At 44.8% G+C, this 26,861-nt stretch overlaps 1 protein-coding gene across 2 annotated transcripts in view; it reads right to left on the minus strand.

The window, feature by feature from the left end:
- Window positions 1–26,861, minus strand: part of VAV2 (vav guanine nucleotide exchange factor 2) — a 708,430-nt gene that overhangs the window by 563,987 nt on the left and 117,582 nt on the right. For both annotated transcript variants that reach the window (XM_069241562.1, XM_069241561.1), the window contains exon 2: window positions 3,621–3,737. In XM_069241562.1, coding sequence (XP_069097663.1) covers window positions 3,621–3,737 — 117 coding nt within the window. The remainder of the gene's footprint in view (window positions 1–3,620; window positions 3,738–26,861) is intronic.

Genomic DNA, 26,861 nt, shown 5'->3' on the forward strand with positions numbered 1-26,861 from the left:
GAGTGCAAGAAAAAGGGAGAGAAAGTGTGAGTGTGTGTGTGAGTGAATGTGTGTCAATCAATTCTAGAAATGCTGTGTGGGAGGGTGAGGAGCAAACAAACGTACGGAATTGTGTGCGTTGAGGACTAACCCAACGGAGTAAATACTAATTGAGGAGCTCCTAATTAGTATAAGAAATACTCTGCGTGGAAGGCTGAAAGCAACACAAGGAAACCACTGATACAGGAGGGCTAAAGCAAGGAATGTGGTGTGAGTGAATGAACCGACACTGGCCATACTGCAGCGGGAGATCTGAACAAATGGAAGGAATAGTGCCCAAAGATAATGCGAGAACCAGAGAATAAAAGACTGTGTGAGGGCGGCTAGAAGAGGTGTGATCAATCGGGAGGAAGGAGGAGTTTACCAATACAGGTAATATTCGACCCTATTATATTAGTAGGGCTCTTGGCAGAATTCCAAGAACTGAGGTGTTAGACGGGGCAAGAGTATGTCACACCTGCTCTTAGCAAAATCAGTGTGAATCTGGGCCCACTGTGACTGGTGACAAGGACTCCCGATCAGAGAAGGACTACTCCGAAACCAATCTCTGGAGTGACTGAACCAATGTGGTCATCACAAGCAAAAATAAACTCATCACACGATAAAGACAAAGCTGCCAGAGAAGGGAATTACAAAGACACGAATATAAGAGGAGTGATAAAAGCTTAAACTAATCTCTTTTAATTTGATGGGCCAGGGCTGGGCAGAATGATACAAACTGAGGGTCAATGACCGAACTACTTGAACAGTATTGTCAGGGGAGGCCAAACCTACTAAAGAACTCGGAGGAGAGAGCACCATACTAACAGCGTCTTGAGACCCTACCGGGTGAGTAGCGCACTTAACAAATGATTGATTGATTGATTGATTGAACGTGTGGGAATACTGAGTGTTAAAGACTAAACCGAAGTAAGGAATTCAGCGTTACACACACTATGGTAGAAAGACAACACCAGGGTTAAAGAGGTAAATTGATAAATGAACAGGGGCGTCGCCTCCTCCCCCCCGTGCCAGCAGCAGCTGCAAAACTTTTACAGTAAAAACATAATAAACCAGGTTTATTATGTTTTTACTTCAAAAGGGGTGGGGCCAAGGGCGTGACAGGGACTGCACAGCACTCCCCCTCAGTGCGCATGTATGTTTGGCCGGCTATCTCGCGCAGTAGGCTCTGCCCAACATGGTAGCGCAGTGCCGGATTGGAGAGAGCAGGCAGAGGCTCCCACTCTGCCTCAGAGTGCCCCACCAGGGCGCTCCGTCCAATCCTACCGCTGATGTCATGCTCCTAGCAGCATGAAAGCAGCTGTAGGATTGGACACAGGGCAGGCGGGGGGAATGCCAGGACTCATAAAATAATACTGATATGTGAGACCAGGGGCAGGCAAAGAATAATGGTGAGAAGGAAACAACCACCAAAAATACCACCATACATAACACTCAGATGGAATATTTTGAGGGGATGGGAGGGATTAACTTGTAATAGAAACCTTTATGTTTTTTCAGAGACCTATATGTTTAACTGCTCTGAGTAAGTTAACCATAATTCACAGCACAACTACTGCAACAATTCACCAGCAGTCTATCCGTTTGCACTGCATGTCGCTTTCAAGTGCCCAAAAGTCCGTAAGTTGGCGCAAAGCAAAATGTGGGAAAAAAAACAAAATGCAGAATTTCTCAAACCTAATAACTAATGCTGCCAAAGCATAGATCTAGAGACGCACACACTGACCCTGGACCCATTAGAGGAAGTTACTCCCCCATCTCACTAAGGGTGAAGGGCTCTCGCGGTTTAGATCATTAAAAGAGCCAAGTTTCGTCTAGCCCTCGCTACCGGAAACACTCCAGTGACTCATGGGTCAAAGAGTCAGAACGTCTGGGACTGGCCTGGAGGAGCGGGAAGGTCACAACGAGGCCAATACAGACGCTTATGGATAAGCCCCAAAAACTGTATTAGAAGGAAGCCACAAAGCCCGTGCCTACATCTGTGGTGAGTGCAAAAAAACACAGGTAGCCAGGCTAGTCTGACGCCCGCGGACAGCTCCACTGAAAGACGCAGAAAGTAATTATCTTGGCAGTCATAAAAGCAAGGAGGGAAGACGGGGCAAGGAGGTGTGCTAGGGAAGTGTCTACATTTGTATAGTGCTTAGAATGTGGCGGTTTCAAGGTGCTGGCATCACGCAACTACAGCATGAGACGGATCGATCTTTCCCACGGTGTTTTACATTGTTTGCAAAAGGGTTAGTTCAGCATGATGTAGTCTCTGCTCTAAAACACATCACACCGTTGCCGAGAAATGACTTGTCACAGAAAACAAAGTCAAAACTTTGTGCCACGCTGGATAGTTTCATAGATGTGATTAGACTGAATATGACACAGCATGCCGACATCTATATAGACTTACATCAGTCTAATGTGCACCCCCTTTCACGCCCATCCGTTGCAAACAAGACAAAACACGTATGCAGCAAGTGCTTTGAAATACTCTGAATTCGACAAGTCAAAAGGAGATCTATAGGAATACTGTTGACATCTATGAATGCCAAGTGGGCGGCTTAGCACCCTTTTTGAATGATTTAAAAACCACCATCAAATGAATGAATAACCACAATCTTAGAACAATTCTGCACTTGGTTTTCCAGAAGAATGTCCCTTATGCAGCATTACTGGACATCTCCGCAGAGGTAGCATAACTTCCAGGTGAGAAATATTGCCAGGCTCCATCTGGTCCTCAGTGCCACTGTATTTACATGACAGACGGCGTTGGATTAACTTGGCACCTACAAACCTTTCCGAGATACAACTGACACAATATGGAGGCATCACAAAAGTTGTGGACTTTCCATAACATTACGAAAGAGACATCTGTTTGCGCCCACACAGTAGGGTCATCTTTGTTCAACGCAAAGCCTCAATCTACTCGCCTTTCAGAGATGATACAGAACAGATGCGCTGTGCAAATCATTACATATAGCCGAGTCTATCACTAACATGAACAAAAAATAGCGACACATGGTGAGCATCATCTGCCTGTTTGCTGCCCTCTGAATGTACACAGTAGAAGGCCGGTGAACATCTCTTGCGTATTGCATCTGTCCTTTGCAAAGTATCGCAATGGGACGCAACCACCTGTCAACATCGCATCACTGTGTACGCAAAGCAATCCAAAACAAAGCTCAGAAAATAACGTCACAACCGAACCTACACAAAATTAGCTGATTGTGTCAACAGATTTTTTTTTTTTATTAATCAACGATGGAGAACAGAAGGATGCAATCACAATTTTAGAATTTTCAACTGTCCAACAAAATTATGACCTTTAGGTAAACAAGTACTGAGTTCAACAAATTTAGAGATGGATTGTCTTAAGGGCAGTTCACTTTTTAACCAGAATTGTTGTTTCATGTTCCTTTGACTTGTGTACCAAGTTGGCATTAAATCAATTACTGTTTTCCCATGATCCACAGTGAATTTAGAAACAAAAGTCAAAGCGAATGGGGCAAAGGACACCTCCATGCAACCATTTAAGCGAACCCTGATCCATCACTCATGATCACATTGACAGTCTTAAAGCAACACAGCCTTACCTTTCCAAAATCCCGAACGTCAAACAGATCGAAGGGATCAAAGAGATCAGCGTGTCGTAGGCCAAACTTGTCATGACACACTTTTAAGAATGTCCGGATGTTCTTCAAGCATAAAAACTGTTACGGGCGAGAAAAATAAATAGGAAAGATTAAGTATATAGAAGCCAAGGCCTTCTCACAGCAAGAAATTTGCATTTCAATCCTTCTTCATCAGAAACGGATACCCAGAGAGATGCTGATAAATCCCACAGTGAGGCAACTCATTATTCCACCCCTCGCCTTCTCAAGCTCGCTGCAAATAGGTAATTTGAACTCTCAAGCTACAACCCCTTTGGCACAAGAAACATCTTAAAAACAATTGATGAAATTCAAAAAATAATCTATTTCACATCTTCTGGAGAGTAAGGGGGATTAGTCAATGCGTAGCAGACTCTACAACAAGTGCAGATCAAACTCAAGGATATTTTAAGTTCAAGCTTAAGCAAATAATGAATAATTCAGGGTTCTGAGCACACAGCAGGTGATTCGAAAATGCTCCATTTTTCGAGGATTCAACATCTGCCAAAATAAACTCTTCAGATCTGTGCCCAGCGGGGCATTCAAAGCTGTGCATAACAGCAGCGGGGACAGAGGACGGGGAAGGCAGCTGAATTATTTAGTTGGACAGGCTACTTCTAAGGTGCTTGGTTAGAAGTCTGCAAAACTAGACCGCCAACTTCAGAACTCCAAGGATCACTGAAAAGAGACACCCAAACCTAAATGTACCTCCACATTCACTTCACAACAACACCCACCCATTGTGTAGGCTCCACCATGGTTTCCAGTCGTGTTCTAGCCCACTGCTGATTCTTCATGGGTGCTGATACGGTGCAGTGAATGATGCGTGATAAAGATACAGGATAATGATGATCGCCAGTGCTATTCATGGAAATCTATAGAAATCATAGATTGCCGTTGTCTATGCATGCCCCTCCTCCATTCTTACTCCTGTGGATGTTCCACATGACACACTAACCACAGGATTAAGTACTGTGGACAAGATCAGGAAATCAAATGTCAACTAGGTGGAAAAAGCCTTTCCTCCTACTCGCTAGAAGAAAGATTGTGGTATTGGGTGTGTTTTACAACCAGTAAGCAAACTCTAGAAGTTTGTGAAACTAAATATAGGGGTGCTAAATAGAATTGAAAAAAAAGAAAAAAAATTGTGAAAAACCACAAATGTTGAACTTTGTTGATGTTCACTACCTTCCCAAGGCCACTGTTCTAACCTACCACTGGAACAATCCATGTTAACATTGCAGTCTACTGTGTAATGTGAAAGTGTTTGCTTAAGAGGCTTTTAACTTTCAAAGATAGAGGCTTATTATTAACCAACTCACCGGCGGCCCAGGTATTACATAAGTATCTATAAAGTGCACCTTCACTCCAAAGGGCATCTTAGCACTCCATAACAGATATTTACTATTACTCAACTGCACTAATTTTATCAACCTCAGAAGGGCAAAAGGCTGAGTGGTCTTAGAGGGATTCGACCCTGTGTCCATGAGGTCAAACACAGATCCCTGCAATGGATGACTTGTCCACCGAGCCACTAAATTTGGTGTATCAACCTTAGAAATATGAAAGGCTGAAAGACCACCAAACCCCCTCAGGCATTCAAATCAGTAATCAGTTATTCTGGGGCTGCATTAGGTCACACAGAAACTAACCGAGTCTCTGCCCTACTACCATACTTTTCTCTGTGGTAGACGGTCTATTGTATTATGTAAAGTATGTTACTTAGGATTTATTTTTTTCTGGCCACAAAAGCGGATTGTAGTTGAGCAAAAAGGTTTTGTCAATTGACGCATTGACATCTGGGAATCCAAAGTAGGAGGACATGGAAGAAGGTGGCTTGCAGAAAGTGTCTCCTTTCAAGGATATTCATTGAACACTGCTTTAGATTACAGTTATTATGGTCTGGCTTGACAGCACATCTGTCCCCAGACAATTACATGAGAGTCACCAGGAAAGGCACATTGGCGTCTCCCACCTTTTGAGAGCCCAGAGGACATATTTTGATTGGGTAGAAGTTATGTGCTTCCAAAAAGAGTGCTCGCCCTCCACTACCGGAGCAATACCACCCGGCAAAAGTGCCCCTCATCTCTCCATAGCCCCTCTCGCATACATTTCATTTGTTTTAAAGCGATGTAAAGGCTGGCTTTACTAATCCACCCAGCTATCCACATAAAACATAGTTCTGTTCCCTCTGCGCTACCTTATCCCAAGTCAAAACTACCCCTGGACGAATCACCATCTCTCTCCCTAGCAGGAACATCACAAGAGTTATCTTGGCATTTCAATTGCTTCCTGAAGGCTGGATGCACAAGGAACTTTTCAGCAGGTGTTTTTAAATCGCAAATTTGGTAAGTTATTGCTAAACACAGCCTCCTCCCCCCCCTCCCTCCCTACCCCATCCAGGGCAGCACCCGGTGCGGCGCACAGGTCGCACCACCCTAAAGCGGCCCATGCTGAGACAGCTAAGAAACAGCAGATCGATCAGAAAGAGAGTCGGAGGAGAGAGAGTCGGAGAGAGGGAGAGATGTGGGTGAGGGAAGAGATTAGAGGCAGAGGTATGAGGGGAGAGGCTGGTGACAAAGAGGCGCTATAAGAGACCAGTGAGAAAGAGGGTAGACAGAGGGGATAGCTGTGATAAAGAGGTGAAAAAGAAAGAGCCACTAACAGCTGAGAGAGGTGGGGGGTGGGAGCGAAGTAGGGCAGAGATTTAGGGACAGAGACCAGTGAGAAAGAGACGGAGTGGGACATAGGTGGGAGACCGGTGATAGAGGCTATAAAGAGACATATGAGAAAGATCATATCGTTTCACTTCCTGTGATGTCATCTGGGAACAGGGCATGTGATTTCACTACCGCTACCCCTGGCATTTAGGGGAATTGACTTCCAGGCAGACATTTTGTGTCCACATTTGGCAGACATTGCTAAACAGACTACGTAAAGCAGTACAGAGTCAGTGGCTTGAGGCAGATCGTGTGATCCTCTGCGACATTTGGTGAAGGGCCCCCATAACGTCCCTTTGGCTGACCATCTCCTAGATACCCAAGGGCCCGACAAGCATTGGCAAACCCAACAGGTCTAGCCTAAGCACAAGCTATTGGCTTTGTCCTTTTGTTTTTTCAGCCCTGTTGTATAGCAGTGCGGCTGCGTACAGCATGGCTGAAAGTAAAGAAAAAAGCGCTATGACGCGGTTAACGTTTTTTTCCTTTAAAACTTAGCCGACAGGCTTGAAAGGTCATGGCAAAATTGGATTCAGGCAAGTTAATTCTCAGGATAATAAGGGGGTTTAAAGAAGGTACCCTTCCACTAGGAGGTCACAGCATCAACACACTTTGTTAACAATACAATCATTTTAGTAAATGTATTGGTAATAATAAGTAAAACGAGGATTTAGGCATGACACATGCATGTGATCCGAGTGAAACCTTTGGCTGGGCAATAGCTTTTTTTTGTTTTTTTTTGTTATACAAATAATTTGTTGAAACAGATTTCAATCACAGAGATGCTCAATATTATTGCTATAACAAATGTCAGATTAATTCACGGAATGTATTAATCAAATTACAACTTTGTTTAAGATAAAAGATGATGTAGGTTGATACGTAAGAATTGTCATGAGGATGTATGGAAAATGAGTAAAAACAAAGGCAATAAAAATACAAAAGAAAAGTAAATTTGACTGTCTACCCGTCATCGTTTGTTGATAAATCATGACCCATGATGAAGGCCCTTCAAAAAGAGATGAAGTAACTGGACATATCTATTTAAAAGTCCAGGAGAGCAACAGGTGTCCTGAGAAACTCCAGAGGACACCTCCAGGAGCAGGCTGGGCCCTCTATTAGAAGAGAAGAAAAGGAGGCTGGGACTCCCACTGCCAACTACATTTTTAAGAGCCAGGCAGGGTGGTTGGTGGTGTCAAAGGCCACCAACAAAGCCAATCACCACCAGAGCCACTGCGCTCCCATCCGTTATATTCACTAGGGGGAACTGAACACCAAGTTGGGAAATTCTACACGTCCCTATTGGTCTTAAACCTAACCGCCAGCCACCCAAAACGCGTTTTACCTGTCAAGGTGGGTGACAATCTAACAATTGCTGTCTTCTCTGGTATTTCAACTCGTAATAGGGCTGTTGTTGCTACAATCAAAGGCATCTAAAGAGACTTTCTGCAGCAGATGGGTCAGCCAGACTTGCTTCAGAGAATAAAGGAATATACCTGCCCTGAAGGGAGCGAGCACAGACAGGTAGAAGCTCTGCAAGCATCAAAGGGAGCAAAGATCTCCTGGCTCTTGGAGCAGATTCATACTCGTACTGATGCTGAGGCTGTCGCTGCACGTTGAAGCCACCTGTACTGCTGCAGAAGCGCATTAAAGAGCAACATCTCTCACAAACCTGTGCAGTGACGCAGTCTCTCAGGCAGACATATACACATGCAGGCACCGGAGGAAAGCTTTCCTGTTTTTACGCAGATCTGTCATCGCAGGCAACGCATTGGTCCTCGTTCCAACTGGGGTTACAAGTAGCGCAAAACTTTGGCTCTCTTTCCCGCACACGTATTCCCATGTAACATGTCACCATCTGTATGTGAAAGCACCTAAGCATCTCAAGGTTGAGAACCTCAGACGAGGGGAGAGTATGCGGTGTTACCACATTATCCACCCATCATGAGGTATGGAACTCAGAATTGGAAGGCAATGTCACACCCTATAGGTGCATAGAAGGTAGTTAACTATACGGCCTCAGCATGCAGGCAGTTATCTAGCAGAAGAGGGAGAACACAATATTTTAATGAACCTGCAACACCGTTGTAATTCATTGACATTTCTCATTGTTGACCTCTGGTTATTTGAGGTCTTTCCCTGGAACACTGATCTGACTTTAAACGACTCTGGTAGGTCATAAGGACCACTGCCAACAAACCCGCGCACCTGCTGGGCACCATTTCACATGCACATCACTAGAGGTGAGAAAGGGGAAGGACACAAACAGTGCAGACTAGGTGTGCATGCAGAAGTCATGCACCACACCTGCAAAGCCACGGCTCGTTGCATGACTGATTCATGTGCCGTATCTTGCGGGGTGGCTTGCCAGAACTTTACGTTTCAGTAATTTTCTACAGGCGTAATCTGGCCTTCAGCAGCACATTGACAAGTGGTGGACAGGGAACTCAAGCAGACAGCAATGGCTTTGACAGGATAGTCCAACGCACTGTGGAAGAGGATTATATCATAGGGCCTATATGTACTCTGTATAGCAGAGTGAACACCCTTAGGACAAAGGTTAATGTCACAGCAGCATCTCTGCTGGTTACTCATTCTCTCGAAGCAGACAGCTAAGTCCTCAGCCAAATGTTTAGAAGCCTCCGAGACTGGGGAGGACTTCAAGAAATTCAACATCTGGTCTCCAGAGGCCACAAGTAAATGCATCAAGTAAATCTGTAAGTAACAGGGCTTAGGGGGCTAGAGAAAGATTTATAGATACGTTAGTTGTTGCAATTCCAACGAAGGAGGCATCTTCAAATATCCCTTCAGTCCCCCTGCCCATAAGGTTCATCAAGAGCTTCCGTAGGTAGTTGTCAATCGCCCGGGGAGTATCTATTTACTATCCCTGCAAAGTTTGTGAGAAATATTTGGAACTTTAAGGGTGCAGTGCCTTTTGCCATTGCAACGAGGGCCTATAGAAAATCTGCAAAATGTAAACTTTCAGAGAAAAATCAGAACATATTTGCCATTCTGCATTGAAAAGCTTCACAAAATTCATACTTGCCGAGAACTTCTTTGCATTTATGTTCCAGCTTGGCTGAGCTTGAAAATTATCTCGCTGTGCATATAAATCTTCACTCGGTAAATGTTAGCCATGGAACTTGGCAAATCAGTAACTTTGTAAAGCTTCGCAGGCTCAGATAATAAACGTTGCACACTCCTTATGTAAAAGGCAGCGCTGACATTCCCCGAAACCATTTGACTTTTAGATTAATTAGTTGACTACTAAATTCACGTGATCTTTCATGTACAATCGATGCGCACCCCAGAACATCCCTTTAACCTTAGACGGAAATGTGCTGTGCACAACTTGCTGCCTCTTAGTGTGCGAGGCTTGTCATTTGTGAGCAAACAATGTACTTTAACATGGACGCTTGCACGAGACGTGCAGTCGGTGCTTAATTTGTAAAACAGAAATCAGTGGCGCGCCCAAAGGGTTTCTCAGGAGCCCTCCACCCGCGCTGCAGAATCTCAAATACCGAGGCTGCCCAGTCTGGATTCGAACCGGGGCCTCGCCTTTCCATCACCCTGCACTTCCTGTCACTCATTCGCCCAGGCTCCTTGTAATCCCACCTTTCTCCCTTTGTCACCATCTTTGGCTACGTCCTTATTTCTTCCTTTGCACCCTTAATCTCCGAGATAAAGTCTGATGCTGAAAAGTAAGGCTGGGTTTTGCAGTCTCCAAGAGTGAAGGCTCACCTCGCAAACAGAAAGCCTGGGGGTGTCATGCAGCAGCTGCCACAAACAGCGTAAAATGGACACCGAGCAGGCCCTTGTGGAGGATGGACACGGTAGGCGGAAGTCTCCTTCACAAAGGGCTCTCTGAGAGGGATGTACCATTTCAGCTCGGCGGGAGAAGCGTTCAGAAGACAAGTGAAAGTCAACATGCGTTACTGCTCCATCTCAAGCCTGGAAGAAGATCCATATCTAACGAGCACCCCTTCGGACTGTTGACAAAACTGAAGGACTTTTAGAGTGCATCTCTCACTTTTCCGATTTCACGGGTTGTAAACAGTACTTTCAATTACTCAAGGTGGTGATTTGTTTGCCACAAGCTCAGGCAATGTTATCACAAAGTTTTCTGGGTTGAACCACAATGGTGCCAACTCTAAGAATGCTGCGGGATTGGTCCACTTGGAAGTAGGAACTTTTGGCTCACTGGCTCCCCATCTCCAGTAAGATCCTGTTCCGTGGAGTCCGGAGCGCGCCCATAGAGAGTCCATGGACCGAAAAGATATCCCCCTTGTTTTGCATTTAAGCTAGGCACCTGACCTGCAGATAAGCATTACACCCGAATGAGACCTAGGAGTAGACGAGTCTCTGCACTTCTGCCCACTTGGCACCAAGAGCTTTCTCCTTGTCACAAAGCTGGAGTGAGAAACACACCGGGGCCTGGCGGGCAGATGCACCTGATGAAGCAGAAAATGAAGGTTTTGGTTTATTAACGCATAAACGTAGTGCTGAAATAATCATGTGTGACATTAACCGAATTAATTAAGATTGTACGGGGACAAAATGTGCCCTCAGAGTAGTTTGCCGACATTTATACGCGTGCTTTATATAACGTGGTGTATTAGAATTGCACTAATCCGACATAATCATAAACGTGTGCTACGATTTGCTTATTTGAAATGCCTTAGCTTAGCATTACTATAGCGGAGGCTTTGGCCTAGTTGTCTGGTCTCACGGTTTAGATGTTCGTATTTTTCCACTGTGCTATTAAACGTGTATTTCTGCTTGAAGCTGTACTTTTCCACAGAGACTGTTCACATGCTTATCTTAAAGTTGGTGCCAGCATGGCATATTTTCTCTTTAATTCAAGGTCGGCTTGCAGGTGCGGACAATGGAGGCTCTGAGAGTAAGCTAATCGAGAAACAATGTTGCAACTTGTGTACCCATCTCCAAGGATAATGTATGCTTAAGTAAAAGCTTGAGAACTGTCGTTTTTGATTGGTCAATTTGAAGCTAACCTATGAACCCTCCAATGGAGACCCTACAGGACTTGAACTGTTGTCTATAAAACCCAAGTGCGCGAGAGGGAAGCTCTCTCTATCTTCGGACATCCCGCCATTTTGACTTCGTAGCTACTATGACCCATTTTGCTGCGACGCCATTTTGAGAGACTTTGATGCTTTCTCTAATCGAGAGAAAGAGACTTTAATGATTCTTGCCCTAGAGACTTTAACTTTGATTTGCCCCTTTGCATGAAGTAGTAATCTTATCTTGCCGCCGTGAGGCAATTGCCCCTTCACCCCTGCCCCTTTTGTCCCGGCCCTATGCTGATCGAGAAACGATACCTGTGAGACGAAGAGTTCATTGATTGCTGATCGGAATTGGTAATTATGAAAGGAAATTGTAAAATTGCATTGTGTTTCTTTTAGGTAACCAACTGCTGATTTTGATAAGGACCCTAGCTAGGAGTTTTCCAAATTGATGTTACCAAATTGTTTTTGCATGAAGTCCCACATGCTGATGCTAATTTGAGGTTAGACGAGGGTTCCATATGCCGCACGATGCAATTTGAGATCTTGTTATGCTGACTAAATGTACGCAATTAGCCCATTACAGATTATCGTATTAGTGCTTTGCATTGCCACTATCGAATGCCTTGTGATTCAAATGCTACATAGATTACACTTGTTTCGACGATATGGACAGCTATTAATGTTCATTTATGTTTATCATTTGGTGTTGAGACACATCTATATCGTGCTAGCTTTGTTAATATAGGGAAATAAATTCACTAACTTTGCAATAAACTGGTGTGGTTATTCCTGACTGAAAGGTCAGGGTTCGCCGAAATGTATTCTGGATTAATCATTAAGTGTTATGTTGATCAAGGTATTGCTTATGTACGTTATTGATTATTGATTTGATGCGATTGATCGATTAAGAGTACAGAGAGTTCCCACTTAGTCAAAAGATTCATCGACCTAAAGAGCATCCGAACGCAGGTAAATTGGTACCACGTTCCGCTCTATCAGTAGATGGTAGCAGAGGACGGTTACGTCTTTTGGGACCCTGTACCATTAGAGTACATGGTGTCGAACTAATGGTTTCGTCTTTTGGGACCCTGTACCATTAGAGTACATGGTGTCGAATTAACGGTTACGCATTTTGAGACCCCATTCGAAAAGTTGAATTAGATTTTCTTGGATAAAACTGATTGACAAGATGATGATGGGCTAGGTCCACCGCGACTTTCCCGGGATCTCGAAGCTTGCGAATGGAGAGAAAGGAGATGTGGAAACAGCGTTGGCAGTACTAGTGATGGTATGAGTGAAGTTAGGGTTTTGCGCTTGCACAGCTTATTGCCGCAGAGTGTGTGAAAAGGTTGTGAGGATTTTTCTTTTAAGGATAGCGGAGGTGCGACTCCGAGTGTAGAAGTAGAGAAGTCGTCGAACTTCATGGAGATAGCGGAGGTGCGGCTCCGAGTGTGAGAGTAGGGAAGTCGTCGAACTTCATATGCGTCTGGCGCTTTGTGCATAAAAAGGTCCACGTGGTTGTTGTTGTTGAGACGGGCCCTGCGAGGTCAAGAGACTCCGGAGTATGTTGCTCCATGTTGTGGTCTGGGCGGTTTAGTAGGTTGATCGGGCGTGGTCAACGAGTGGGTACGTGTGTTAGGGAGTGAAAGAAACTTCGACTTCGGGCTTTGACAAGATTCTAAGTGCACTAGAACAGATCATTGACAAGTTGAGAGTAGGTCTGCGGGTCAGATTTGCTTGCGAATGTGGGGACTGAGAAAGACGGAATAGCGGCCGAGGCTGGTGAAAGAGATCGAATAGTGGCCGAGGTTAGTGAAAAGTCCCTAAGGTCCTGAAGCGATTGTGTTACCCTTCCTGTAGTAAACCGACAGATCTGTTTTAGTTTTTGGTAGCTCGCGATACATGCAAAAAGTTGTTACGGGAGGAACTGAGTGAAGGAGGACTAGCCGCGAGGCTTTGTCAGCCGCAGTGTGTGTGAGTGTGACGTCACTAAGAGCCACGCTGGGATAGGTTGGTTGGAGAGAAGGGTCACGCACGGATTGGACGCAGTCCGTGGCACTCGATTGGAAGGGGAAAGGCAGGTGAAGAGTATTCCGGGAATTAAAGTCACCTATTGATTACAAATTTTGTGGAATAAAAGTGACCTATTGAGTATAAACTTTGTGAATTAAAAGACGAGAAATGAAATTCCTTAAAGCATTCAGGAGCGCGATGAAGGGAGAGTCATACATTAAAGCGAGCGTAGGAGAGGAGACGCCGCCCGAGGGCACACCAGCTTACATTGTAATGGAGGAAAAAGGGGTAGCTCCGTGCCTTTGGCTAAAGCAATGGCACAAGTGGACAGAGAAACATGGGAGCGTAGCATTCCCGATACATGGGACATTCAATATAAGGGTCCTAGAGAATTTGAGATTCACGATGTATGACATGAAAGTACCTCCAAGGCCAGCACAGTTTGAGGCTCTAGCAATATGGGAACTCATGGCTAGGCAGCAACAGAAAAACAAGTTTGAAACAAGGATGAGGAAGGTAGAAAAGACACTAGCGGATGCTAGGTGGGATAATGCGCAGAAGGTGTGGAGGTCAGATGTATTGCAGGGAATAAAATTGTTCCCCGCAATTACTAAGGATGAAGAGGAGACAGGTAAGAAAGCTACCTGTAAGACAGACAGGAAGTGTTCCAAGGACAGAGAGGACGAGGAAAAGTTGAGAAAAGAAGAGGAGTTAGAGGATGAGGAGTTGATAATGGAGTTGTTGAACGACCGTCCACCACCTTATGCAGAGAATGGACAAGGTCCAAGTACCAGTTCTGCCCCTCCGGCATCGGTACAGAACAGTGAGACGCAGAATACAGGAGTACCATCGGGATCTAAGGATCCGAGCTTACTACTCACCCCACAGATACCGCAGGTTAGGAGAATGTATCCAGATGTGCCCGTGTTGAAACCAGCAGAACACTATCAGCCGCAGATGCCAGGGTACTACAGCAGTGATAACAGTGGAGGAATGATTCTAGATCCGACGTAAGGGGCGTACAGAATGGTTACAACCCAACGATGGCACAAGCTGAATCAACTCAGTTTATGATGCCTCAAAAGCAGATGCAGGGAGGAAATGTTCATGCTCAAATGACGGGGAGTCAGATGGGCATGCCGGCAATGATGGCCCATAATATGGGGATGAACATGCCTCAGAATATGGGAAATGGGCAGAATCCCGATGCAATATCGCTGCCCATTACTGTAGGTCCAGTGGTACCTTTGTATAGTCAGTCTAACTTAGGTATGAGCAGTCAGGGACAAATGCTGCAGAATGGGACAGAAAGAAGGTGCATAGAAAACATTCCAGGGATAACTCCGATAGCGACTCAGCCAACTGGGTGTGGGTCCCTGATGGAATTTAGTCCCGTATGTGCTCAGTCTACACTGGTGAGGTCGAGCCCCCCACTGATAATACCATTAACATCGAACACTGAAAAGTTGCCGCAACCATCGATGGCAGTCGATGTGAATGCTACACTGATGGGGGTAAATGCGCAACAGCTGACACAGTGGTTCAACAGTCTAAATTCCACACAAAGTTCAGACAGTGGGAAAGGAGACGATTACTTGAGCAGGATGAGGCTGAACATGGAAGCACAAGAATTGGTGGAAGGGAATATGGGTGTGAACAGGTTAGAATCCTACACGGAAGAGGAATTGAGGTATCTATGTCCAAAGATCACGAAAGAGGTAAACAAGGTACATAAAAGTTTGCAGGAAGTAGCAGACAGGAACGGGATTGACATAGGCAAGACGAAACACTTGAGCAGGAGCTATAGGTTGGATTTTGGGACCACAGATTTTGAACACATGAGATCAGCAGGCATGAAGGCACACCTTAGAGAATTGTTGCAGAGTGCCCAAGTGTGGAGGTGCTTAGACAAGTGGGAAAGCAGATGGGTAAAGAGGAAGGATAAGAGGAGGGACAGTGTTACAGAGCATAATGAGAAAAGACCGCAGAGCAGCGAAACAGTAACCATGTTACCAATGAGGGAGACAGCAGGGGGAAAATTAGTACATGTACCATGGCACAGGAGCGATATTCAGTCTTTTACGAATGATTTTCCCAAACTGAGGGAGAAGCCGATCGAATGGTATCAACAGACTGATAGGTTTGTGAAGCTTGCAAAATGTCTCTGGGAAGACCTGAACACTTTATTCGAGATTGTGGTTCCGGCAGATTTGTGGGAGGATTGTAAAAGAGCTGTAGGTTGGCCGACAAGCGAACCAGAGAGAGACAGAGAGACGGGTGCACCATCACCTATGGTGATGTGTCTGTACTATAAGGTGATTGAGCATTTGAAGACAAAGGTTGCCGCGAAAAATGTGGATTGGCAGAAAATTGATCGAACTGCCCAAGAGGCTAAAGAATCGATTCATAGTTACTATGAAAGGTTGTTGAAGGCGTTCAAGAATTACAGTGGCACGGAAGCAATCGAGGCGAAGGATATGCTTCATTTTGTGTTCAGATTTGTGGAAGGGCTGAGACCAGAGATAAGTCAGATGATAAAATCGCATTTGATCTGCTGGCAGTCGAAACCGATTGATGAAGTCTTGACTTATGCGAAATACTGTAGCGACGAAATTGAGGTGAAACAGAAAAAGCTGAAAGAGAAGGTGATGATGATGCAGCTTAAGGCGGCTCAGACAGGCTTGCAAGGACTGCAAGGGTTGCCAGGGATGCAAGGGTTCCAACAGCAGGTACCGCAACAGCAGCCGCAGTTGCAGGGAGGCATGGTGTTTCAGCAACAGCAGCCGCAGTTGCAAGGAAACATGGCGTTTCAGCCACAGGGCAGAGGTAGAGGAGGTTTTGTGAATAATGGTCCGATTTGAACACTGTTGTGACAGGTGTGCAGGCAATGAAGAAAGTGATGCCGTGTCACGCGTGCGGAAACGTAGGTCATTGGAAACGCGAGTGCCCGATGGTGGTGCAGGAAGGCGCAGGTGCAGGTGTAGGTGTTGGTCAGCAAAACAATGATGTCAATGCATTTCAGACAATGAGAGGACCGAAAATGAGAGGTCTAAACCCAAATTTTCAGACCATAAACCAATTGCAGGGATTACAACCTATGCAGCCGCAGCAGGTGCAGATGCCCCGTGTGCAGATGACGCAAATGCAGCCGATGCAACAGCAGTTACCTATGGTACCTAATCAGCAAATGCAAATACCTTTGGCACCAATGAGTCAGCAGCAAGTGATGGTTCCTCCACAGGTAACGGGTCAGGTAATGAGTACAAACGGCACAGTACAACAGTTCCCATTACATAGTGAGAGTGGAATAAACAATGTATGGGAGAGTGAAAGCTCAGAAGAGGAAGGAGATTGTGTGCTTGCGGCATCTCTAGAAGTTGATCAAAGGGGTCCGTACGTAGAAGGAAGAGTAATGGGTCATCGCGTCTCATTCCTGGTTGACACGGGAGCCACACGTTCAACTGTTAAGAGCAGCGAAGTACCAAATTTGCCACTCTCAGGGAGGACAGTTCAAGTGGTGGGAGTAGCAAACAGGCATCTGACGAACCCAATAACAGATCCGATACCAGTCAACATTGGTAACTATCAAGGGGTACATCAGTTTGTAGTATGTGACTCAAGCCCGATTGCACTGTTAGGAAGAGACCTATTGTGCAAGTTGGGTTGTTCGATAATGTGCTCGAACGAGGGAATAACAATACAGACGAGCAGTGATGGGGAAGAAGAGGACAGTGTAGAGGGTGATGAGATAGAAACAGTTGACGAAGAGTATCCTCTGATTTGTCTTTTACCAATGATAACTGAAGAAGATATCCCAGCAGAATTACGGGAAACAGTCGGAAAGGAAGTGTGGGACATGACAGGGAAAGAGGTGGGATTGATGAAAGGAGTAGAACCAGTAAAAGTGATGGTAAAGCCCAATGCGATCTTTCCCCAGACCCCACAATACCACATGCCACAAGATACCCTCATGAAAGTTGCCCAACTTATTGACGAATTCGTGAAGCAGGGCGTACTGAAAGAAGTATTAAGCAGCCCATGTAATTCACCGATAATGGGACTAATAAAGCCAAGTGGGAAAGTCCGACTTGTACAGGATTTGAGAAAAATAAATGACATCATAATCAAGTGCTGCCCTGTCGTACCGAATCCGGCTGTGATAATGTTTCAGATCCCTTGCGAAGCTGAGTGGTTCTCAGTCATCGATTTGTCACAAGCATTCTTTTCTGTGCCTCTTCATGAGGACAGCCAATTTCTCTTTTGTTTCAAATTCCTAGACAGAGTATACAGTTGGTGTCGAATTCCTCAAGGGTTCTCTGAGTCACCGTCGATATTCAATCAGGTTCTAAAGAAAGACTTGGAAGAGTTAGAGTTGCCATTCGAGTCAACCTTAGTACAGTACATTGACGACTTACTGGTTGCATCAAGGACAGAAAGTGGCTGCACAGCCGATACCATTGCTCTGTTGAACCATTTGGGAGGGAATGGACACAAGGTGTCTCCTGCCAAACTGCAGTTCTGTCAGAAGAAAGTGAAATACTTGGGTCACCAGATAGAGAAAGGGTCACGGAAAATAATGAAGGAAAGAATTACCAGTGTACTTCAAATGAGTCCACCAAAGACAAGGAAGGAGGTGAGGAAGTTTTTGGGAATGGTGGGATACTGCCGCCAGTGGATTCCCAACTTCTCGTCTCTAGCAAAGCCTCTACTGAAATTGACCCAGAAGGATGCCTTGGATCAGATCGAACTGAAAGGGGATGAGATGGATGCTTTTGTTGAATTAAAGGAGTGCATGTGCAGGGCTCCAGCTTTAGGTATGCCTGATTACACGAAGCCTTTCACATTGTTTTGCCATGAACGTGATGCATGCTCTTTGTCTGTCTTGACCCAAGCCCATGGTGGCGTAAACAGACCAGTAGCGTATTTTTCAGCTACTCTGGATCCGGTTGCAGCAGCACTCCCAGGGTGTTTGCGCGCCGTAGCAGCAGTTGGTATCAGCCTCACTCAGAGTGAAGGAATAGTGATGGGACACCCAGTAACAGTCATGGTCCCTCACTCAGTTGAGATACTTTTGACCCGCTCCCGAACGCAGCACATGACTGGAGCAAGACTCACAAGGTATGAAACGACTATTCTGGGCTCACCGAATGTGCAGCTGAAAAGGTGCACTACGTTGAATCCAGCTACCTTGCTTCCTGGAGAACATGCTGAAATTGAGAACGCTGAAGACGTCGAGCATGACTGCCTTCAGGTGACTGAATTTAGCACAAAACCCCGACCGGATATCAAAGATACAAAACTTGATGAAAATGACCAAATTCTTTTTGTTGATGGTTCATGTCTAAGAGATGGGGTGGGAATTTTGAAAGCAGGATATGCTGTATGTACTGTGACAGGGGTCTTGGAAGCGGGATGGCTCCAAGGAGTCTATTCTGCACAAGTAGCAGAACTTGTAGCCCTTACTAGAGCATGTCAATTGTCTGCATTGATGAAAGTCACCATTTACACTGATAGCCAATACGGGTTTGGGATTGTGCATGACTTTGGACAACTGTGGTTACAGAGAGGTTTCCTGACTTCTTCAGGATCCCCAGTGAAAAATGGGGAGAGAATAAGGGAGTTGTTACATGCCATTCAAGTGCCAGCTGAAGTTGCAGTGGTAAAGTGCAGTGCTCACACGAAAGGACAGGACTATGTGTCTCTGGGAAACGCCTATGCAGATCAAGTCGCAAGATTTTGCGCTTTGAACTGTATATTGCTAAGGGATGATTGGAATACAATAAGTGAACCAGAACTCGAACCAGCTGAAGCATTTGCCTTGAAGGTCGTAGATACAATAGAAGAACTAAAAGCACTACAAAGTAATGTCAGGGAGGATGAAAGAGATTCTTGGATTAAATCACAATGTATAAAGAGACAAGACGAGCTATGGGTTTCACATGAGGGAAAATTTGTTCTGCCAAATAGTCTCTTATCACAGCTTGCGCGGTTCTATCATGGGCAAGCTCACCTAGGGAGAGATGCCATGATAAGATTGTTTAAAACTGATTGGTTTAACCCCAGATTTCGTCAAGCTGCAGAAGCAGTTTGCCATCGATGTGTCACTTGCCAACAGATGAACCCAGGAAAGGGGACGGTTGTGAACGCGAGTCACATTGGTAGGGCAAGCGGTCCTTTTAGTCGTATGCAGATGGACTTCATTGAGATGCCTGTGCATGGAGGTTTAAGATATGTGTTGGTGATTGTGTGCATTTTTAGTCATTGGATTGAGGCATACCCCACACGTAGAAATGACAGTCTTACAGTTGCCAAGCTATTATTGAGGGAGTTAATACCACGTTTCGGATTCCCGATCTCTTTAGAATCAGATAGGGGAAGTCACTTCAATAACGAGGTGATGAAGTTACTTTGCGAAGCACTGAACATTGAGCAAAAGCTGCACTGTAGCTATCGCCCTGAGGCATCAGGACTGGTGGAGCAGATGAATGGTACGCTGAAATCAAGAATGGCAAAAATATGTGCATCAACAAATTTGAAATGGCCTGACGCATTGCCCTTAGTGCTAATGTCAATGAGAAACACTCCTGATAGAAAAACTGGACTGTCTCCGCACGAAATTCTCATGGGCAGGGCTATGAGACTTCCTGCAGTTCCCGCAAACATGCTTTTGAATATTACAGATGATATGGTGTTAGACTACTGCAAAGGTCTGGCTGACGTGGTTCGCTCTTTCTCTCACCAGGTGGAAGCGACCACCTTGCCACCGATCCAAGGTCCAGGACACGCACTGAAAGCAGGTGACTGGGTCGTGATAAAGAAGCACGTGAGGAAGTCGTGTCTGGAACCCCGTTGGAAAGGCCCTTTCCAAGTGATCCTGACGACAACTACCGCTGTGAAGTGCGCGGGGGTTCCCAACTGGATTCACGCCAGTCATACAAAGAAGGTGTTGTGTCCCACAGATGAGGAAGTTGAAGCGCTGAAATTACCAGTGCCTGATAAAACGGTGCCGAGTGCTGAGACAGAACAAAAGCGAACTGAAAGCGAACAAGCAACAGCAGAAGAAAAGGAGATATTATTGGAGAACGAAGAGTCCGACTCACTTGGGGAAGACCAAGGAGAAAGTTCAGACAGCGACGACGAAGCTGCAGGTGACAAAGAGCGTGAAGCCGCTGAGGGTAGCAAAAAGCCTGAAGCAGCTGAAGGTGACAAGGAACCTGAAGCAGCTGAAAGTGATACAGAGCCTGAAGAAAGTAACGGTGACGAAGGGCTCGAAGAGAGTGAGAAGGCAGGAGAGCCTGAGCAGAAGGGGGCTTTCCCAGAAACAGACGATACAGAAAAAGAGAAGGAAAACGTGACTGATTCTCCTGAAGGTGGGGACAAAGAAGAGCAGAACGAAAAAGCTCAAACCTCTACAGAACAGATCGCAGGTCCATCAAATGGACACGGTGCAAAAAGAAGATTAAGTATCTCACCGATAAAAGAAAAGGGTAAAGAAGGTTTGAACGAAGGAGGAAGGCCGAAAGTGAAAGAGAAAAGAAAGGAAGTGACTGTCGTGGAACAATCGTCAAGTGAAGAAAAAGACTTGGCGAAGGAGGAGAGTGCCAGCGAAGCAGAATCGAAAAGAGAAGCAAAATTGAAAAGGAAAAGGATACCAAACAGGAGGTATTCCGGTCCTGAATGGGCATATGCAGTAAACGATGATTGGACTGATGAGTTTGTATCTCTAAGCATCGAGAACGAAGAAGAAGAAGAGATACCAATAGAAAAGAAAAGTTTCATAGACTCTGTTGATTGAAACAGTAGTAAATGGTATTGCTTGCTGCAATCTAACGTGAGACAAACAACCAGCTGAGACATTGCTAAACCGAATTGAGACAAATGCTGCTAACCGATAAGTGACTGGCCTTTTAAAGAAGACGGTGTGAACATTGTGCTCGTTCAGCTTTGTAACTGAATTGCTAAGTAGTTTCATTTATAAGTGCTTCTAGCTCTCTGATTCTATACAGATCATGCCTGGGTACGCTATGCAAAACAATAGAAAGAAGTATTGTAAATACGTTTGTATAGGCTTGGTACTAACATGTGTACTAATAATAATGGCAATTGTATTTGGAATGCATGGGAAGGGTGAGAAGGAAACTATTGCTGCTTCTACTATTGTTCCTATTACTGTCACTGAACTAACCCCATTGAAAAGACTAGCACTGGATGAGAGGCTCTTGCATGATAAGAAAGAGCTTTCGTATAACGTTTTCTATCGCTTACTAACAGAGTATGTTGAGACTATGGATGCGAAGGATTGTTATGTGTGTACCCAGATACCGACATCAGTAAAGGAAGGGGTGACTTATAACCACATGCCTCTTACATATGGGATTACATGTAGTATAGTAATGTCTAGGTTTTATGGTCAATCTAACATACAGTATTTTTTCTCAAATTATGATGTTACCTTTGCTTATGTTCCTATAATAGCGCAGCTAAGCGAGACTGCAAAATATTGGGATTACAAAATTATGAGGGATTTTTTCGAGCCAATGCAACCTTTTGAAACGGCTCATGCTCATAGGGAGAACCTTACTTGCTCCGTCTCTGCTGTAGAAATAAGCTTTTTAGATCGCACAGATGATAGAAGGGCTCAAATGAAGGCGAAATTAGAAAAAGAACTGCATAAGAGGACTTCAGTAGATAATTATGACTTTGCTGCTATAAAGACACAAGGGAAAATTGCTTTAGATGCTTGGCATGTAGGGAAATTTTGTATATATCGAGGTGAATCTTATTACGACAATATTTTTGTAGGAGCGAGTGAATGCAAACATACGTTTATCTTTAAGGCCAAATGGACATTCATGATGGACGGACTTGACCCTGTCATTCCAGGGGTGTATTACATTTGTGGGCATAATGCCTATTATCGTCTTCCAAAGGGATGGTGGGGAAGATGTTATTTGGGTATAGTGTTTCCAAAGGTTTATCAACTGGATGACATATCGATGATTGAAAAGACACCTGGATCCCATCGTATCCAGAAAAGAGAGACCGCAGCTGCTGTGGTAGGTGATATATTTGGAGCCATGATTCCTTCATTGGGAGTTGTGCTGAATTCCATCAAAATAAGAAAGTTGTCTACTATAGTGGATAACATGTTGACAAAGTTTTCAGGAGCTATAATCCTGATGGATGCTGAACTTGCAGCGGAAAGAGCTATGACTCTTCAAAATAGGCTTGCTTTAGACATTCTTTTAGCAAAGGATGGAGGCGTTTGCAAAATGATTGGTGCACGTCACTGCTGCACCTATATACCTGATAATAGTGTGAAGATTAAAACTATGCTTGCTAATCTAACAAAAGAAAGTGCAGATTTGAAAGAACTGAAAGAACCAGGAGTGTGGGAGAAGGTTGGAAAGGGACTTGCTTCAGTGGGACATTGGATTGGGGGAATTTGGAATGGAATATTATTGAAAATAATAGAAGGAATATTAATAGTGATAATTTGTGTATTAGGAATTTGGGGAATAAAAAGGGGAATAATAATGATTATGGAGAGAATTAAAAGAAGAAAGGAGGAGAAAATAATGAAAAGAATGGCAGAAGAATACAAAGAGCAAACTAGGGGAACTAAAAGGAAAAGGGAGCTGACAGAATTTTAATGGGATAAAATTTGTGGGCTAAATTTGTGTGATGACAAGTAGTCATCAGAGGAGGGATTGATGAAGCAGAAAATGAAGGTTTTGGTTTATTAACGCATAAACGTAGTGCTGAAATAATCATGTGTGACATTAACCGAATTAATTAAGATTGTACGGGGACAAAATGTGCCCTCAGAGTAGTTTGCCGACATTTATACGCGTGCTTTATATAACGTGGTGTATTAGAATTGCACTAATCCGACATAATCATAAACGTGTGCTACGATTTGCTTATTTGAAATGCCTTAGCTTAGCATTACTATAGCGGAGGCTTTGGCCTAGTTGTCTGGTCTCACGGTTTAGATGTTCGTATTTTTCCACTGTGCTATTAAACGTGTATTTCTGCTTGAAGCTGTACTTTTCCACAGAGACTGTTCACATGCTTATCTTAAAGTTGGTGCCAGCATGGCATATTTTCTCTTTAATTCAAGGTCGGCTTGCAGGTGCGGACAATGGAGGCTCTGAGAGTAAGCTAATCGAGAAACAATGTTGCAACTTGTGTACCCATCTCCAAGGATAATGTATGCTTAAGTAAAAGCTTGAGAACTGTCGTTTTTGATTGGTCAATTTGAAGCTAACCTATGAACCCTCCAATGGAGACCCTACAGGACTTGAACTGTTGTCTATAAAACCCAAGTGCGCGAGAGGGAAGCTCTCTCTATCTTCGGACATCCCGCCATTTTGACTTCGTAGCTACTATGACCCATTTTGCTGCGACGCCATTTTGAGAGACTTTGATGCTTTCTCTAATCGAGAGAAAGAGACTTTAATGATTCTTGCCCTAGAGACTTTAACTTTGATTTGCCCCTTTGCATGAAGTAGTAATCTTATCTTGCCGCCGTGAGGCAATTGCCCCTTCACCCCTGCCCCTTTTGTCCCGGCCCTATGCTGATCGAGAAACGATACCTGTGAGACGAAGAGTTCATTGATTGCTGATCGGAATTGGTAATTATGAAAGGAAATTGTAAAATTGCATTGTGTTTCTTTTAGGTAACCAACTGCTGATTTTGATAAGGACCCTAGCTAGGAGTTTTCCAAATTGATGTTACCAAATTGTTTTTGCATGAAGTCCCACATGCTGATGCTAATTTGAGGTTAGACGAGGGTTCCATATGCCGCACGATGCAATTTGAGATCTTGTTATGCTGACTAAATGTACGCAATTAGCCCATTACAGATTATCGTATTAGTGCTTTGCATTGCCACTATCGAATGCCTTGTGATTCAAATGCTACATAGATTATACTTGTTTCGACGATATGGACAGCTATTAATGTTCATTTATGTTTATCATTTGGTGTTGAGACACATCTATATCGTGCTAGCTTTGTTAATATAGGGAAATAAATTCACTAACTTTGCAATAAACTGGTGTGGTTATTCCTGACTGAAAGGTCAGGGTTCGCCGAAATGTATTCTGGATTAATCATTAAGTGTTATGTTGATCAAGGTATTGCTTATGTACGTTATTGATTATTGATTTGATGCGATTGATCGATTAAGAGTACAGAGAGTTCCCACTTAGTCAAAAGATTCATCGACCTAAAGAGCATCCGAACGCAGGTAAATTGGTACCACGTTCCGCTCTATCACACCCACTGCAGGATGGCCCTCTGACGCCCACTCAGGAGTATCGAAGCTTAACTACAGCCCATATCACGTACTCCCCCTGCCAAAGCTAGCAAAAGTGGCGCTTATGGGGGAGGCGCTCAGAAGCTGATAGTGTCAGGGGGTTCCACAGATTGGGGGTTGATGCCTCAAGTGACTGATCATCATACTTGTGTCATCTCAATGATTCTTCCTGGATCCGGTGAGAAGAGGAGGCAGTAATCGCAGACATTAGAGCCTTTGTACATTAATGTCCTACAAACAGCAGCTTGATTTTTCAGCCACTGCTACTAATCAGTGGCGTAGCGTGGGGGGTGCAGGGGGGCCGGCCGCACCGGGCGCAACATCTTGGAAGAGACTAAATCCACGGGTTAGGGGGCGCAAATTACTTGCCTTGCCCCGGGTTAGGGGGCGCAAATTACTTGCCTTGCCCCGGGTGCTGACAACCCACGCTACGCCACTGCTACTAATACATGGGCTTTCTTAGAAAGCAAAATGCAAAACGATGTAGGAGTTTCAGTAAATTAGACGGTGGTCTCTGCCTAATTTAGGGATCAGAGAATTCTGGTCTTGCCATGTTTAATTCAATGGGATCACCATGAATCGAAACACATCAATGAGCAGACCCTGACTTCCAGTTTAGTTTAGTCACCAAAATCTAATATGAATGTAAACTGGACAACAATCCTCAGCAAAATGCTGGGCCTTTGAGGACACCATTCACTCGAAATGGCAAACCATGTAAAACACAAGTAAGCCAATGGCTGAAGAGAGCTGGTCTAAAACCCACTCCTTCTGTACTTATTGTACTGTTTTGAAGAACTGATGATATGGGGTCTGTGGCACAGCGGAAGGTGTTTGCGGCCATCTTTAATGAGCAGGCATGGCACTGCAGCAAAGGGTCTAATAGGCAGTGCCATGGAGAGCACCACAGTACACAAGAATTTGCAAGTGCCAAGAAGAGGAAAGGTAAGGCACTAGTGTCACTTGCGGAGAAATACTGTTTGGATGTAAGTGAACTGCAGGCATTGTACTATAATCGATTGTGCTTTACTTAATATAGCGCTTTATATCTCTGACAGGACGGATAACTGTACTGGAGATGGATGGCATGCTACTCGTGGTTGAGAGCAGGTGGGTTTGTAGAATGGGGTATGTGGAAAGTGTGCTGAAATACAGCAATTGTTTTACAGTCAGCAGCAGGACACAACAGAACCCACAGCAGAACAACCAGGGTGGGGAACTGTCTCATTTCTTTTTAATGACTCTGGTGAAATTCGGCAACCAGAGTCTGGGTACATAAAACTATGGATTCCTAAACAGTACATATCACTTTGCCTGCAATGATGACTGTCCAAAGGTGTTAAAGTCTAATATCACAGGACAGACATTAGGACAAAGTAAAATCAAAGTTCTAGAGACCTTACCAAACGAAGTTCTCCATAGGGAAACAGGCACTGGCAAAGCCAATAGGACTCTCTCACCTATGAGGCCAGTGCTACAGTGGTGTAACAAAGGCCCCTGCATCCCCCCGGTGCGGGGGGCCCAGGAGGCCCCCTCTGCACAATACATTGTGCACAGGCGGCAGACCCCTGACTGCATCCAGGGGGATGGTGGGCCCCTCTAGGACTTCGCAGGGTACCACCCTCAAGTTTTGTTAGGCCACTGCAGTGCTCTTGACTTTGTCAATATTTAACCATGTTGTACAGCAGCATGGCTGCATTATAGCATGGATGAAAGTAAAAAAAAAAGAGCTATGATGCTGGTAGGGGAAGACAGAGGGCACTGAGGAAGCAACACAGAAACTGTTGGTGTTGGAAAAAAATAGCTATCATATTACCACCTTGCAACACTTATTTTGTTAGGTGGGGACAAGAAGCAACACAGGGAGGGAGAGAGCAGAGGCAAGCAACAACCCTGGAGTGGGGGCAAAGAACAACCCTCAGGTGGGAGGGCAGGGGCAAGCAACAATCCTCAGGGTGGGAGGCATTGAGCTGAAGGGGCAAGCAGCAACCCCCAGAGTGGGAGGGAGGCAGCTGAAGGGGCAAGGAGCAACCCCTGGCGTGGGAGGGAGGGAGCTGAAGGGGCAAGCAACAACCCCCAGGCGGTAGGGAGGGAGCTGCCAGG

Source organism: Pleurodeles waltl, chromosome 6 (assembly GCF_031143425.1).
Source record: "Pleurodeles waltl isolate 20211129_DDA chromosome 6, aPleWal1.hap1.20221129, whole genome shotgun sequence".
In the NCBI taxonomy this organism is placed as follows: Eukaryota; Metazoa; Chordata; class Amphibia; order Caudata; family Salamandridae; genus Pleurodeles; species Pleurodeles waltl.